The 16,575-nt window shown below is 38.6% G+C and overlaps 1 protein-coding gene across 1 annotated transcript in view; it reads left to right on the top strand.

Moving 5' to 3' along the window:
• Window positions 1-16,575, top strand: part of GABRA3 (gamma-aminobutyric acid type A receptor subunit alpha3) — a 548,803-nt gene that overhangs the window by 293,473 nt on the left and 238,755 nt on the right. The window contains exon 4 of the mRNA XM_090264708.1: window positions 12,347-12,414. Coding sequence (XP_090120834.1) covers window positions 12,347-12,414 — 68 coding nt within the window. The remainder of the gene's footprint in view (window positions 1-12,346; window positions 12,415-16,575) is intronic.

Here is a 16,575-nt window from a genome sequence, read left to right as displayed (position 1 = left end):
GGGTTTTCTGTCTTCTTGGTGTTGAGTCGTATGAGTTCTTTATATATTTTGGAGATCAATCCCTTGTCTGAGATGTCATTGGCGAATATATTTTCCCATATGGTTTGTTTCCTTTTCATCTTGCTGATGTTTTCTTTAGCTGAACAGAAACTTTTTAGTTTGATGTAGTCCCATTTGTTTATTCTTTCCTTTATTTCCCTTGCCTTAGGAGATATATCATGAAAATGTTGCTACTTGGGATATCTGAAATTTTCCTGCCTATGTTTTCCTCTAGGACTTTTATGGTATCACGGCTTACATTTAAGTCTTTGATCCATTTTGAGTTTATTCTGGTGTATGGTGTAAGTTGGTAGTCTAGTTTCATTTTTTTGCATGTCCCTGTCCAGTTGTCCCAACAGCATTTGTTGAAGAGGCTCTTTTCACTTCATTTGATGTTCTTTCCCCCTTTGTCAAATATTAGTTGACCATATGAACCTGGGCTTCTTTCTGGGCTCTCTATTCTGTTCCATTGATCTATATGTCTGTTTTTATGCCAGTACCAGACTGTTTTGATTACCGTGGCCTTGTAGTATAGTTTGATATCAGGTATTGTGATTCCTCCTACTATGTTCTTCCTCAAAATTGCTGTGGCTATTCGGGCTCTTTTTTGGTTCCATATAAATTTTTGAAGTATTTGTTCTAGGTCTGTGAAATATGTTGCTGGTATTTTAATAAGGATTGCATTGAATCTATAAATTGCTTTGGGTAATATGGACATTTTAATGATGTTGATTCTTCCCATCCATTAGCATGGTATATCCTTCCATTTATTTGTATCTTCTTTAATTTCTTTCTTCAGTGTTATGTAGTTTTCTGTGTACAGGTCTTTTACCTCCTTGGTTAAGTTTATTCCTAGGTATTTTATTTTTCTTGTTGCTATGGTAAATGGGATTTTTCTTTCAGTTTCTATCTCTGAGTTTTTATTGTTGGTGTATAAAAATGCCTTCGATTTCTTAATATTGACTTTGTATCCTGCTATTTTGCTGAATTCACTTATTAGGTTGAGTAGTTTTTTTGTGGAGTCTAAAGGATTTTCTGTGTACACTATCATGTCATCTGCAAATAATGACAGTTTTACTTCCTCTTTTCCAATTTGGATGCCTTTTATTTCTCTTTCTTGTCTGATTGCTGTGGCTAGAACTTCCAAGACTATGTGGAATAGGAGTGGAGAGAGCGGACATCCTTGTCTTGTTCCTGATCTCAGGGGGAATGCTCTCAGTTTTTGCCCATTGAGTACGATGTTGGCTTCAGGTTTCTCATATATGGCCTTTATTATGTTGAGGTATGCTCCCTCTATTCCCATTTTGCTGAGAGTTTTTTATCATAAATGGGTGTTGTACTTTATCAAATGCTTTTTCCGCATCTATTGATATGATCATGTGGTTTTTTTCTTTCATTTTGTTTATGTGGTGTATTATGTTTATCGATTTGCGAATATTAAACCATCCTTGCATCCCTGGGATGAATTCTACTTGATCGTGGTGTATGATCTTTCTAATGTATTGCTGGATCCGGTTTGCCAATATTTTGTTGAGGATTTTAGCATCTATGTTCATCAGCGATATTGGCCTGTAGTTTTCTTTCTTTGTTGTGTCTTGACCTGGTTTTGGAATTAGGGTTATACTGGCTTCATAGAACGAGTTTGGGAGTCTTCCCTCTTCTTGGATCTTTTGGAATAGTCTGAGGAGGATAGGAGTTAGTTCTTTCCTAAATGTTTTGTAGAACTCACTTGTGAAGCCATCCGGTCCAGGGCTTTTGTGTGCTGGGTGTTTTTTGATTACTGCTTCAATTTCACTAGCTGTTATTGGTCTATTCAGACTTTCTGCTTCTTCTTGATTCAGTTTGGGAAGACTATAGGTTTCCAGGAATTTGTCCATTTCCTCTAGGTTGTCAAATTTCTTGCCATGCAGTTGTTCATAATAATTTCTTATAATCCTTTTTATTTCTGTTGTATCAGTTGTGATTTCTCCTCTTTCGTTTCTGATTTTATTTATTTGGGTCTTCTCTCTTTTTTTCTTGATGAGCCTGGTTAAAGGCTTGTCAATTTTGTTTATCTTTTCAAAGAAGCAGCTCCTACTTTTCTTGATCTTTTTAATTGTTAGTTTAGACTCTATGTCATTTAATTCTGCTCTGATCTTGATGATTTCCTTCCTTCCTAAATCATCTTATAGTTGACATTTTAAATTGTCTTTTCTCTTGAAAATTGGCCATATTTTTCTGTTTCTTTGTAAGCCAAATAATGTTGGATTATATTCTGAAAACTTTTGAATATTAATATGTTATGTGAAACCTGAGTGCCCTGTTATAATGCTGTGGAGAATGTTCTTTTTTTTTTTTTCCCCTTTCCTTTTTCTCATTTTAACAGACAATCAACTTGGTTAAATTCAGTCTGCAAAGCCTGTCTTACTTTCTATGGGTAGTGATGCCCATCCCTTTTAATTTTCAAGGATTTTCTTATGCTGCATTTGGTTTATCTCATATATGTATCATTTAATGAATAATGTAATTATTGGGCCATGGTTTTATATATTATGTTGTAGTTTAATTATCAAAATCTTTGCTATGGTACTTTGGCTCTGTCCTATACTTGTGATATTCAGGATTAGTGTTAAATTCAGGTGGTGGTTTAAATCATAGTGTACTTCTCAAGGTCTTTGGCATGCTGCCTTGGGTCTCTTTTGTGCATGTGCTCAAGGATAAACCTATGATTTGTTGGAGTTTATATAACTACATTCTGGGTTTCTCTAGATTCTCCAGCCTGCAGGTTTTTTTCACTGACTCTCTGTTAAGACAGAAGATGGGGTTTTTTTTTTGTTTATTTGTTTGTTTTAATCAGAATTCTGGCTCTTTGTGCCACTGTCCCTTTATGTTGCTTTGCCTTTGAGGCAGAACTGGGAGAGAAAAGAAAAAGTAACCTTATTTCTCTGTGGGTTGCTTTGTTATGTTTTGAATCCCCTCCATAATCCACTCATTCTTTTTTTTTTTTTTAACTTTTCAGAGTCCTTGAGTAGTTGCTTTTATATTTTGTTCAGAGATCTTATTTATAATCAGTGGGAGAGAAAGGCTGTAATGCACTTAACTCACCATGCCCAGAAACCAGTTTAGTTTTGTTTTAATTTTAGTTTTTCACCCTCTTTTTCTTACTGTCTAGTGATTTTGTGGTTTGCTTCTACTCTGATTCCTATTCAAAACTGGACTTTCAATAGTATTTTGAAGCTTCTTCTCCATTATGATATTCCTTATCTGTTTTTGGTCCAAAAAGCTTCTTGGTTCAATTCTTAATCCCAAGAATATGTCTTTTTATATCATGCTATCCTTACCGACCATCTAACCCAATCTTGTAGCTTCAGAGTCATGCCTTAGGCATCAGTTTAACTTTGCTTTTTAACTATTCTTTAAACAGAGAGCTTCAGCTCTGACCAATGAGTACTTGGCCTTTTTCCAGTTTCTTCTTTCACTACACTTCCTTTTAGACCAAGAACTTTGGCTTCATTATTGCTTATACCTTTGTTTTGTTTCTATTCCATGATATTTTTATCCTTTTTTTGAAATAACTATATCTTTGTGTTATATGTTTTATATTTTATGTCATTATTGTGTATTTGAAGCAGAGGGGTTATACTGAGATGTCGAGTTACTTGTGTCATCTCATTTGGAAGTCCCAAACACTTCTAAGGATGGCAATGTGTGTGAGTTTGGTAGCCTTTTCTTATCTATTATGGCCTTGGAAACTACATTTTTAATATTGGAATCATAACAAAAGCAACTCTCATTTTTATAGATAAGGAAACTAAGGAATAATTAACTTGTAGTAGGACCAGGACTAATTCAAGTCTCCAGATTCCTATACCAGTGGTTTTACCATTTATTAATTTTATGTTGGAGCTAAATATCAGCAGACCCTGGAAAACTACCAGAGCATCCTTGTAACATTTGTGGATATTTCAGCTGTTTTAAAGATTCTATTGCTTCTCCCTGGCTCTCAGCTTGTTGTGGCTCAAGGATGTGCCTCTAGAGTAGGAGAAGACATTGTGTAGTGAGCTTCTGACTTATTTTTTGGTCATTATTTGGGCACTGCATCAACTTTCCTGTATAATTTATATAATGTTGCCCCATGAAAACCCTATTAGCACTTGGAAATGGATTCTTATTTGTAGTGAAGGCTATGAGTTGCTGAAGAAGCTCCTCTCTGATGTTTTTAATTCTTCTACACCTGTTACTGACATTTCTTTCTATGTGGGTGGATAGTTTCACATATTTACCCCTTTCCTCTGGAGATATATTTCCAAATATTGCCTTTGGTACCCATTGCAAGAAAGTCTGAGGGCAAAGATATTCTCAGAGGTGATTCCAGAAATCTATAGTAACACCACTGGGAGCATTGAACATAGCATCCTTTCTAGAGAAAAGTCAAAAATATAATTTGAGTATTTTCTTTCTATGGAGACCAAAGCCTTGATATTATTATTTGTTCTATATCCTTCTTTACTACAGTAGTGCTTATTTCTTGTTTATTCTACTGGGCCTATCTCTTTTGTTCTGATTTGGTGCCTTTGATCTACTCTGGGCTTAGAAACCAGGAAACCAAAGATTTATATACTATTTTTTAAATGAACTTTAGAGATCTCTGTGCTGAAATGCTTTATATTCTAATAAGGAAACTGAGGATCAGGGTGATAAAAGTGTCATTCAAGCCTTGGCTGGTGCGGCTCAGTGGATTGAGCTCCAGCCTGCAAACAACCAAAGGGTTGCCAGTTCAGTTCCCAATTAGGGCACCTGTCTAGGTAGCAGGCCAGGATCCCAGTTGGGGGTGTGCAAGAGGCAACCACAAGTGATGTTTTTCTCCCTCTCTTTCTCCCTCCCTTACCCCCTCTCTAAAAATAAATAATTAAAATCTTTTTAAAAAGTGTCATTCAGGATAATAGAGCTTGTCAGTAGCACTGCTTGGGTTTGTACCAACATCTTCAGAAATAAGATTCAATGCTTTTTGCATTACAGTAGTCCCTCTCTATATTGCGATTCACTTATTGTGGCCTCACTGTATCGTGGGATTTTTAAAAATATTATATTTAATTATTTATCGCAGACTTTTTGCTATATCGTGGGGTTTTGCAGTACTGTATATGTATGTTGTTAAAGTTATGTAGGATTAAGAGTATAGAATAAATGCAAGGTTTCTACTTCACAGGGGGATCTAGAATGTAATACCTGTGATAAGTGAGGGAATACTGTACATTCTGGGTAAGTGTTGGGTTAATTAACAAATAATAGGTGTGGGGGAAAGGTTACAGGAGGAAAACATCTAAAATGAGTGAAAGACAAATGCAACCAGTTGAATGGACACTTGAAATATGTGTTGGTGCTTTAAAATTTAAATATTAAATACCAGATTAAAAGGAAGATGGAATGCTGAGGGATTTGGTAAAGGAATCAGTGTTTTTGTCGAACCAGGGAAGGGAGTGATTAAAGCGTTGTCTACTGCTCATATCTGTATCTGGCTTGGGACTGAAAGGCATATTTTGGGGCTTCAATAAAACTTAAGTTTCTGAAAATATTGGGAAACAGGCAGTGAATTTTGTTTTGTACTACCTTTGGGAGGATCAAGATCAATAATGACAACCCACAGTACTTAGGTTGGGGGTGATTATGGTCTTTTAAAAATCTTGTGTATTTTACTGGTGTGTTATAAACATGCATTTTTTAAAGGTGGCTATTAAAGATTTGCTGTACATTTTAGGTACCAGATACTAGATGGAGTAGCATAAACACAGTGCTAGATTTCTAGGCTACCAAATGTCAGAAGTTATGAGTTCTGTCTAAACAGCCTGGAAAATGTGGTGTGAGCCAATGGCAAAGTTTAAATTATAGCTCAGGACCTTTGACATAGAGTTGCAACTTCTGTTTCCTTAGGCCACCTGTTTCTGATCCTCCAGAGACTTATCTGTAATTAATGCTACTGGGAAATGGGTCACTGATTACTTATGGTATCTCATCCCCTGAGGATTGTCAAACACAAATGGAAAGGTCATTAGCATAAGAACAGAGTGATCCAGCTCTCCAATCTGTGAGAGCCTGTCAATGTCACCATAGCCCACTCCCTAAATCCATGTAGCTAGCAGACCCAGACAGCTGGTCACAAGGGAGGTCATTTCCAGCATCTTAGTCTCTCTTCAAGTTGAAAAGTGTGCACAATAAGCACTTATTCTCCGAAATGTCCAGTGATCTGGAAGTAAGAAAACAGAAAAGGCAAAGGTTTTTTTGTTTGTTTTTGTTCTTGGTAATGTCCCAATTTTTAAAGCCTCACTATTCTTTTTTTAAAAAATATTTTATTTGTTTTTAGAGAGAGGGGAAGGGATAAAGAAAGAGAGGGAGAGAAACATCAATGTGGAGTTGCCTCTCATGCACCCCCAACTGGGGACCTGACCCACAACCCAGATATGTGCCCTGACTGGGAATTCAACCAGCCACCCATTGGTTTGCAGGCCAGCACTCAATCCACTGAGCTGCACCAGCCAGGGAAAGTCTCACTATTCTTAAGAAGACTGTCATTGGGAAGGACTGAAAAGTTCATCATGGTCTATGAGACAAAGTGGTACAGTTGGCTTTTGTTCACATACTCATCTTAGGACCTTGTCTCTAATGGAATTGTAACAAACCTTTCTACAAAACATATTTCAGGAATGACAGTAAAAATTCAGACCTGAGTAGAGGAAAGTGAATGTGGGATAGTGAGGGTGCTTAATACCATGTCAAAAGAGGGAAGACTTAGTCAAAGGAAGTCAGGATTTTAGCCTGAAAATGAACAAGAGAAACAGACTAAGGGATACCATAATCACTTTGTTTTGATTTCTGAAGGTATTTAAATCTCAAAAAACAAACAAACAAACACAAACAAACACACAAACGAAAACTCCAAAAAACAAGAAGCTGACTTGGTTATGTGGATCCAAAGGGCAGTGCTAAGTAAGACCAGTGTTTGTGTATATGCTGGGGTTGAACCACTACAGCTGGGGAACCTACTCTGGTTTCTGGTTTCTGCTCAAAGGAGAAAATTCAGTTTCTTGGAGGATGTATTTGAAGTTAAGCTAAAAATTATGGTTTGTTATGAGCAACATATTTAATATAAACGGCAATTACTTATTGGCTTATCTTTAGTTTTTCATATCAAAAGCAAGCAGAAATGACATAGAGACTGGTTGATGAGTGCCCCACTAATAAGAGATCCACTTAGGGCTGTGAGAAACACTCACAATAAGACACTGGGACACAGGACTTCAGCAGAAAAGCAAAGCATTTATTCATGAGTCTGCAGAAATGGGTGTGCTGCCAGAAGCTGGCACACCGTTGTCAGGACAGACAGGGGTATTTAAGCTCTAATGCAGGGTGCCCTTCCCTGTTTCTTCATTGGCTGAGTAGTCCATAATTACATTCTAAGCACGAGGTGTCTAAAACTGATTCATTCTACTGAATCACCATGATGATCAGTTCTATAACAATGCCCTCTGGTTAGGGATGGTTACTGTGGGAACAGAAAGTCCAGGAGATCTATGGCCCTTGCTCTTGGGAAATGCTCAAGCAGGAAGAAACTAGGTCTCAGCAGGGTTCTGGTAGCTATACCTCAGATGCCTCTGACAATAGGGAACTTTGTGACCAGGTATATGGCCAATGATGGATACTCTGTTTTAGCACAGGTGTACCTCAGGTCCTGCAGGCCATATTTGTTTCACGGTTGCCTAACTACAGGCCATATTTGTTTCATGGTTGCCCAACTTCAGTTCCATCTGGGAAATAAAACTCTTGGGGCAGGTGACAGCTAGCTCAGGAGGGGTGCTTAGTCATTTTCTACTCTAAGTTTGAGAGGCACTTTGTCCTTTTTCTACTTATCACAGGGCTAAGGAGGTGTGTGTTCATTTAGATATAGTAACTCTCAAGCACTTCCAAAGCCATAGTATATTTATAAAAGGAAATTATACTTTCATTTACCTTTGGTTTCAGAGGGTGACATTGGAGGGAAATTGGGTCTGCAAAGCAAACAAAGAAAGAGCCAAGGAGCATCTGAAAACACTTGTTAAAACAAGGGGGAAATCCTCTTATCTGCCTATTAATTTATTTTACATTTGTCTCTATTAAGAAGGTTGTAAAAAAGGGCTAGACTACAAATTATAGCCATTACCAGTTTTAGTCTAATTTACTTATTTTTTCATTTAGTTAAATGAAATAAAATCCTAATCATTCCTTCACACCGAGGGGCTGTAGTGGTGGGTGGATACTCCTATTTCTGGAACCTAAGACCTTAAACTCCTTGGCGAGTTCTGTCCACCTGAACTTATCAGTGGCTCATGTTGTCTCACCTCCGGAATAGTATTTAGCAGCAGCAGCAGCAGCAGCAGCAGGAGCAGCAGTTAATATATACTGAACACTGGATCTGTTCTAACTACTGGCCTACATATCATCTTTTTAAATTCCTCTGAACAATTCTGAGGTAGGTGCTATCATCCCAATTTTCCAGATGAACAAACAAGCACAGAAAAGTGATAAAAGACACATGAAAAATAAATGATAGAACCTAACTCAAACACAGTTAGTCATGCTTTTAACCACTGTACCATGTACTTTTGCAGAGTACCTCTCTAATGTTGTCATATACCCTGATTCAAGGCAGCTGGATTTCCTAGTTCAAAAATGGGATTTAGCCATCGAGGCTTGGTGGTCCCTGTATAAATCACTGGAGCACTCTCAAATATCCCTGTGCTTACTTGGCCTTAGAGCAGAGGGCCAGAGATTTAAGGATAGTAAGATAAACTCAGAACCCTCACTTATTAGTGCTGCTAGGATATAAGTAATAATTCCTGTCTCCACATCCTACTACATGAGAGATTTCTGGCTCCTTTGGTGAAAACAGCATTACCTCTTTTTTTCTCTTAGCAACTCTCTCTCTCGCTCGGCTCTTGCTCTCTTTCTGTTTAGTTAGTTTTATTTTCTCTTCTCACTCTCTTTTCCAGTGTCATATTGCTTTACTTATTCCTGTTCATCCTTTCCTGCTTTTTCCTCCATTCCTCTTCTAATTATTTCTCTCCTATTCCTTTCTTTCCTGCTTATTTTTTCTCACTCCCCTTCATTTTACACCACTTCCTCTAATTCTCTTACCTGTCAGATTACTTCCAAATGGGACAGGAGAAAGGATAAGAAGGAATTTAGTGTTCAGTGTACTACACAAAACTTTCCAACTCTATTTTCCTTCAGTAAAGTTAGAGAAAGTTCTGCAGCTTAGGTAAGCCGTAATTTGGGAAAGCAGACTCTTCCCACAATTTATTTCTTAGCAATCAATGGATGCCTTTTAAATGAAAGTGAACAGTTGAGAGAGGAGGAACATCAGATTTGCACAAAACCTCTCACCTTCCTCAGGCAGCAGAGAAACCTTGTCTCTTGTTACCATCGGACACCTTTTGTCAGATTCTTTTTGCTTGGTGCTACAGTCAGAAGAGTTCCTAGTTAGAAGAGTGAAAACTAAGCATTTGGCTGATCCCAAACCCTTGTTGTACAAAAGAGCAACCAAAAATAAACCGTCTTGTTTAATGCATTCAGCAATCCAGGGGGCAGAAATCCAGAACCCAAGCCTTCCCATTCCACTCCAAGGCTCTTTTATTTTAGCCACTTCCCTTTTTTTCTCTGGTGAATCTACTCTCCCCTTGAAATGAAAACAGTCTCCTGCCACCTAACTTTGCCACAATTATCTCTCTTCTCCCCCTTTTCCCTATAGTCTGGGTTCTCAGTTTTTAGGCCGCATAACTACCTTATAATTTTGTGATTATATTGGTTTAAGATAGTTGTCCTGTGTCTAACTATGTCCTGCCTGGAATATTGGATTCAAATCTAATTGTGGTCTCTCCCATAAATTAATGAATTTTGTTTTATGTACTTGGAGGAAGGGCAGTGCTTCTGTTATGGCTACATAGGCAAGATTGAACACTCTGAAACGGTGTATAAAGTGAGCAAAGGATTTTAATAATGGCCAGGAGTTGGGCAGACCCTGAGCTGGTCTCTAACATGCTCCAGCCTCCAATGGAGTCTAAAACGCTGAGTTTTTAATCTGATGAGACCCCCTTTGTTTCTTCTTTGGTGGGAAACAGCCTTAGGAAGAGGGGACTGGGCAGGACTGCAGGAATGTCTTGGCAGTAACAGAAACAGATATTCAAAAGGCTATAAGGTTATCTCTGGTGACAGCATAGCTCATCAGCCAGGGACGAACTCCTTGCAAAGCAATCTATCTTCAAAGGGCTAGACATTCTGCAAAGCACAGCCTTCACAAATGTTATAAACCAGACACAAGTAAATGGAAGGTGCTAGAGGCTGAGGTCCTTTTAGCCTGTAAATCACCAATTGCTACACTCCTTCCTACATTCCTCTCTTCAAGGCTTTTTAGAAAGTTTTTGCTACTTTTTACAAAGAACATCTGAAGCCCCTACCTATTTACATATTTATCAGACCTTTGAAACTCTTTACAGGGAATATTTGGTGCCCCTACACGTCTCCTGCTGATGAACCTGGCATTTTATCTGAATGGGCCAAGTCTTTAGGATGCAAGCTCTGGGTTCTGAAGTGTTGTCTCTTCTTTAAGAACATTAATGGCTCTGAGGGATGCCTGTGTTCTAGATGCGAACCTATTTGAGGCACAGCTCTTTTTTTCAGAGGCATATCATTTGCTGGTTAAGCTTAGGGGTAAATTATATGTTTTGGTGAATTGACTATAATGTTATAATTAAATGATGCTCATAATCTCTTCTGAAAATAAAATGTTCATGAATGCATGCAGTGGCCTTTAGTAAACTCAGCATTCGAGTAGGGAGTGAGTGTATTAAGCCTAAGCAGTGGTTCTGGAAACTGGGAAGACATGCAGATCTAAAGTACATCTGGGAATGGGGGTGGGTGGGGCAGGAGAGAAAAATGGGACAACTGTAGTTGAACAACAATAAAAAATTTTTTTAAAGAAAACAAAAAAATAAAGTACATCTGGGAAAGCACCCAGGACTGGATGAATATAGTAAATATGCTACAGATGGAATATATTTCACTTCTCCACGAGGGAAAAGAAATAGTGCTATAGACTGTATTGATGAGTCTCATTATATATATGTATACATACATCAAGTTTTCTGTCAGCTTTGTTGGTGTTAGCTGTGCTACTGGTAAGCTTATTGCAATCAGGTGTGGTGCACTGGAGTGGGACTTGTTTGAAATTTACTGTAATGATGAGGTTTTTGATAGGCTGGAACGAGCTTGTTAGGGTGGAGTAGGCTTTCCTATGCTCTGTTTGAGGTATGCTGGAGTACATGTGCTAGTCTTGGCTGCAAAGGGGTAAACGAAGCTGACACAAGCAAGAAAAGAGAAACTTAATAGTGGAATAACTTTACTTTTTTGGGTATTATTTTCCACCTTGGCAAATATGTGATGAGATTCATCCATTCATACCAAATTTCTCAGTCATCACTATCTGAGTAACAGGTTCTTTTTATATGTATTGAGGATACAGAAATAACAAAACAAGGAAACTGCCCTTCAGGGATTCTTGAGTTAGGTAGGCAGACATGTAAGCAGATAGTTACAAGAGAGAAAAATAAATGCAAAGAGAGTGTATCAGGTGGTATCAGTCATCTCCAAACCTGTCACTAACCCAACACAAATGTATTTTTCATTCATGCAGTCTGTTGTAGATCCAGGCAACTCTTTAGGGCAGTTATTCTCCATGTCCAGGCTGTTTCAGCCTTATGGTAGCTCTACATCAACATGTTTCCATGATGACTATGGCAGGGATGGGCTTGTATGGGACATTATTGTTCCAGTCATAGAGGAACACATATTACTTCCTCCCATAAGCAAAACCAATCACATGGCCCCTCTCTTCTGTAAGTGGGTAGGTGAAAGGGAGTGCAATCATCCTATCTTCCTGGAGGTAGAGGAGAGTTGAATATTAGAATATTTGTAATCTACTGCAGGTAAGGGTAATCCCAGTGTAGAAGCCCACTGCATGTGAATGCCAAAGATCTCTAAGGGCTCTCCCTAACCTTTGGGATTCTGCTGTCATTCTCAATGATACCTAAAGTGATGGACTTCGTACTTGTACCTAGCATGTTCTTCACGAAGAAATAGTAGAGGTGAGACTTTTTTCAGGGGTTTACTTCTGACTGTGCCAAATATCCTTTCTCAGAAGTAACAAGCTGGCTGTCATTCAGAATACTGCACTGGTCTCTCTTAGAGCTAAGGCAACAGGTTTTTATGACACTCTGCTTTTCTACTTTCGTTTTCCCAGATGCAGTGACTGAAGTGAAGACTGATATCTACGTGACCAGTTTTGGCCCCGTGTCAGACACTGACATGGTAAGTATAGTTCCTGGTAAAGTAAAAGTGGAAAATGATACAACACATAGAATAAAATGTTTTCTCCCCTATGGCAAAGCCTTATAGCTATGTTTTATGGAAAATTTTGTCTCAGATAAATTCCCTACCCCCACTCTCCTACATTTAGCAAAATTGATCTCTTGCCCTGCTCTCCCTACCTATTTACATAAAAGCATAGACCCTTATCAGGAACACCAGTTCCCTTTTTTCCCAACACACCTTTCAAAATCAACTTAACTCCCTATCCTCAATTAAACTTTCCCTGACCTCTCTCTTCACATTTTGTGATTACCACACATGTATTAGTACTGCTAGGTCATGTGAAGAAAGCATTTTGGTGGGGACTCCCAGTAAAGCAGCCAGTTGTGTTATCTAATATCTAAGTCCGTTCCTTTCAACAGGCCCTGGGGACATTCACTAGGGACATGGACTGACCAGAGTGATGAAAAGTGGAGGAAGACTAAAAGCCACTTCTGGAAACTGATCATTCTACAGATATAAGCAGTGGGAGAGTTTTGGAGCAGATTCAAGGGGTAGAGGAGAGCACAGTTGAGCTAGAAAGGTGATGACTCATGAATAATTTGCAAGGATTTTTCTTCTATAATTCTTCATTGCTGCCAAAGCAAAAAATGCAGAGGAGAGTTGAGACAGGAGACCCCCATCTTAATGGGCCACTTGATTAATACGTACTTACAAAGTATCAGATATTTGATTGAATAATTATTATGTAAAGAAACAAAAAAGATTTTATGTTTTTAGTATGCCTGGCAGTTACCAGATGCTATAAATTTTTGTTGAATGAGTGACTTTGTGTTGAAAATGAAAATTTTGAAAACAGAAAAATATGTATTTTAAAATATGAAATGTCCATGTTCATCACTTAGATTTTTCTCTGTATCTTTATCATCAGTGATACTACTACTTAGCAAGGGACAAGGCTTCTTTAATCATGTGGAGTAAATACAAATGGTTGTGTAGGGACATGATAAAGTTTGCCCTGTAGGTAATACAGAACCATTCAGTGGATTTGAGTAGTTCAGTAAAAATATATTTTGTATTTGAATGATTAACCTGGCACACTGAACAGATGGACTACAAGGGGCAAAAGACTAGAGGATGAAAATTGGTTTAGGCACATTGATTTTACATGACTCTTCCTTCAGTCAGACAAGGAATAGGAGTCACTTGGAGAAGCAGGCTAGTTCTCAGGAGAGGGAGTCATGAGTGGTTGTGAGGCCAGAGAGGGTGAAGGTAACAGTCTGAACTTCATTTTTCAAGCATGGAATAAAGAGAAGGGAACACACATATAGTAGACTCCCTGTACACTCCTTAAGGGAAAGTGCCAAGTCTTCATGGTTTCCCTGGCACTTAAAAGAATATTTGACACATAGAGAGAACTCAGTGAGGGGCCTGTTTGACATACAAGAACAGAGGAGATGGGTCTTTCATAGGGTAAGCAGGAAACACTTTATGTATATCTTTCCCCTTTTCAACCTGTTTACTACTCCCACAGTTTCAGATCCAAGTATGCATTAAAACTGTTGCCAGTTGTTAATTCAACAAGTACTCCTTAAAAGCCAAAATCTGCATTAAAGAGTTCTAGGGACCCCTATATCCAGAGAGCTCATGGGCTATTGAGTATAACCAGATTCACCAGAGATGGATTAGAATTTTTACAAGAAAGTGACCAAAGCTACTCTTTGAACACACACATACACACACACACTCACACACTCACTCACTCTCACTCATGCACCAACATCCACAAATACATGCAGAAAAAGGTACATGCATGTACAAAAAAACACAGAGAATAACAGCCCACATATTATCCTAGGCACTCCATAGACACACATGTACAAATATATACCTAATACATACTACAAACACACACACACAGTTCTTGCCCAAACCAGCTCCTCTCCTTGCTCCTTCCCCCACGCAAGCAGGCACACATGGGTGTTCAGAGGCCTGGAGGCATTTCAAACAATCCAGACTTTCTACCTCTTTTGAAGTTTTCTGTTCCACTTGCTTAGTTGTTTTTCTTCCTCATGATTAAGCAGAAGCAATAGAATGGATCTTCTTAATAAGAAGGGAATACTTTGGTCAAATAAATTTCAGGTTATTTTTAGCTGCACTTCAATCCTGTCACAAGGCAAAATAGCTATGATCACTGGGAAACATATTTCTGATATTAAAAAAAAATCTTCATGTACTACTTGGTGGATTGGACAATTGACTCAGGGTCAGGGATAATTTTTGTTGAAGCATCAGGCTTTAGAAATTAGTTGAAGCATGAAACTAGGCTCCTCTGAGATCACAGAGTACTTGGAAAAGTAGATGAAAATACTATTTGGCTGAGTCTTTTTGACTTACTTCCATCCAAACAGAAAGTTTTGGTACAGAATATTTTCTTTTTTTGACAAAACTATTTTCAAGTATATTTTATTGATTATGCTATTACAGTTGACCCATTTTACCCCATTCCCCCCGTCTGCTCAGTACCTCCCTTCTCTCCAGAAATTCTCCCCCCCTTAGTTCATGTCCATGGTCATTCATATAAGTTCTTTGACTTCCCCGTTTACTTTACTATTCTTAACATCCCCTTCTATTTTCTACCTACCAGTTATGCTTCTTGATCCCTGCACCTTTTTCTCCTGTTCTCCCTTTCCTCCTCCCCACTGATAACCCTCCATATGATCTCCATATCTACTGTTCTGTTCCTGTCCTAGTTGTTTGCTTAGTTTGTTTTTGTTTTTTAGATTCATTTGTTGATAGTTGTGAGTTTTTTGTGATTTTACTGTTCATAGTTTTGATCTTCTTTTTCTTAAATATGTCCCCTTAACATTTCATATAATAATGGCTTCCATTCTAAATGATAGCTTTGCTGGATACAGTAATCTTAGTTTTAAGTCCTTGCTTTTCATCACTTTGAATACATCTTGTCAATTTCTTCTAGCCTGCAAAATTTCTTTTGAGAAATCAGCTGACAGTCTTATGGGAACTCCTTTGTAGGTAACTCTCTTATTTCCTCTTGCTGCTTTTAAGATTCTCTCTTTATCTTTAACCTTTAGCATTTAATTATGGTGTGGTCCTCTTTGTGTCCCACTTATTTAGTATACTTTGTGCTTTCTGGACTTGCATGTCTATTTCCTTCACCAAATTAGGGAAGTTTTCCTTAATTATTTTTTCAAATGAGTTTTCAATTCCTTGCTCTTCCTCTTCTCATCTGACACCCCTATAATTCAGATGTTGGTATGTTTAAAATAGTCTCAGAGTTGCCTAAGCCTCTCTTCATTTTTTTTTCCAGTTCTTCTGTCTTCATTCTGTACAGGCTGACTGTTTAATTCTTCCTTATGTTGTAATACATTGATTTGAACCCTAGCTTCCTTCACTTCACTATTGGTTTTGTGTGGATTTTTCTTCATTTCACTTAGTGTAGCCTTCACTTCTTCCCTTATGCATTTGCTGTACTCAATCATTTCTCTGAGCATTATCATCACCAGTGTTTTGAACTCTGTGTCTATTACGTTGGCTATCTTCTCCTCACTTAATTCTCCCTCTGGAGCCTTGATCCTCTCTATCTTTTGGGCCATACTTCTCTGCCTCCTCAACTTGACATCCTCCTGTGTTTGCCTCTGTGTATTAGGTAGGGCTGTTGACCCTGGCATGTTGAAAGGGGTGGAGCCTTAGGTATTCATCAGTGCTGGGCGACCCATTTCACTACCTTGTGGTGCTGTCTGTTGGGGAGAGGTCAGAGAGGGAACAATGACACTTGCTCGGCCCTTGCCCCTTTTCCAATCACTTCACCTGCTTCCTGTATGCAACTGGCACCCCTCTAGCTGTTACCCTGTTGATGGTTCCCAGAGTGGGTGGATTTGTCTACATTCTAGGGCCATGGGGGTCCTCTAAATGGACTCTCCTGCGAGACAAGCAGTTTCTTCCGTCACCCCAACCCCCACTGTTTTTCACAGCCAGAAGCAACGAGGCTTCATTTTCCTGGCATTGGAACCCTTAGCTTTATGGTCTGGCCTGGGGCTGGGATATTTCCCCAGGTGTCCCTCCAGACTTTTATAATGTGTGACTGCTTATTCTGCAAACTGGCTGTGGCAACTGCCTTGCCACTGCTGCCCACTGCCA

This window comes from Furipterus horrens, unplaced genomic scaffold (assembly GCF_987537825.1).
Source record: "Furipterus horrens unplaced genomic scaffold, mFurHor1.1.pri manual_scaffold_17, whole genome shotgun sequence".
Lineage (NCBI taxonomy): Eukaryota > Metazoa > Chordata > Mammalia > Chiroptera > Furipteridae > Furipterus > Furipterus horrens.
The sequence above is the reverse complement of the archived record's forward strand: the minus strand, read 5'-3'. Positions and strand labels throughout refer to the sequence as shown.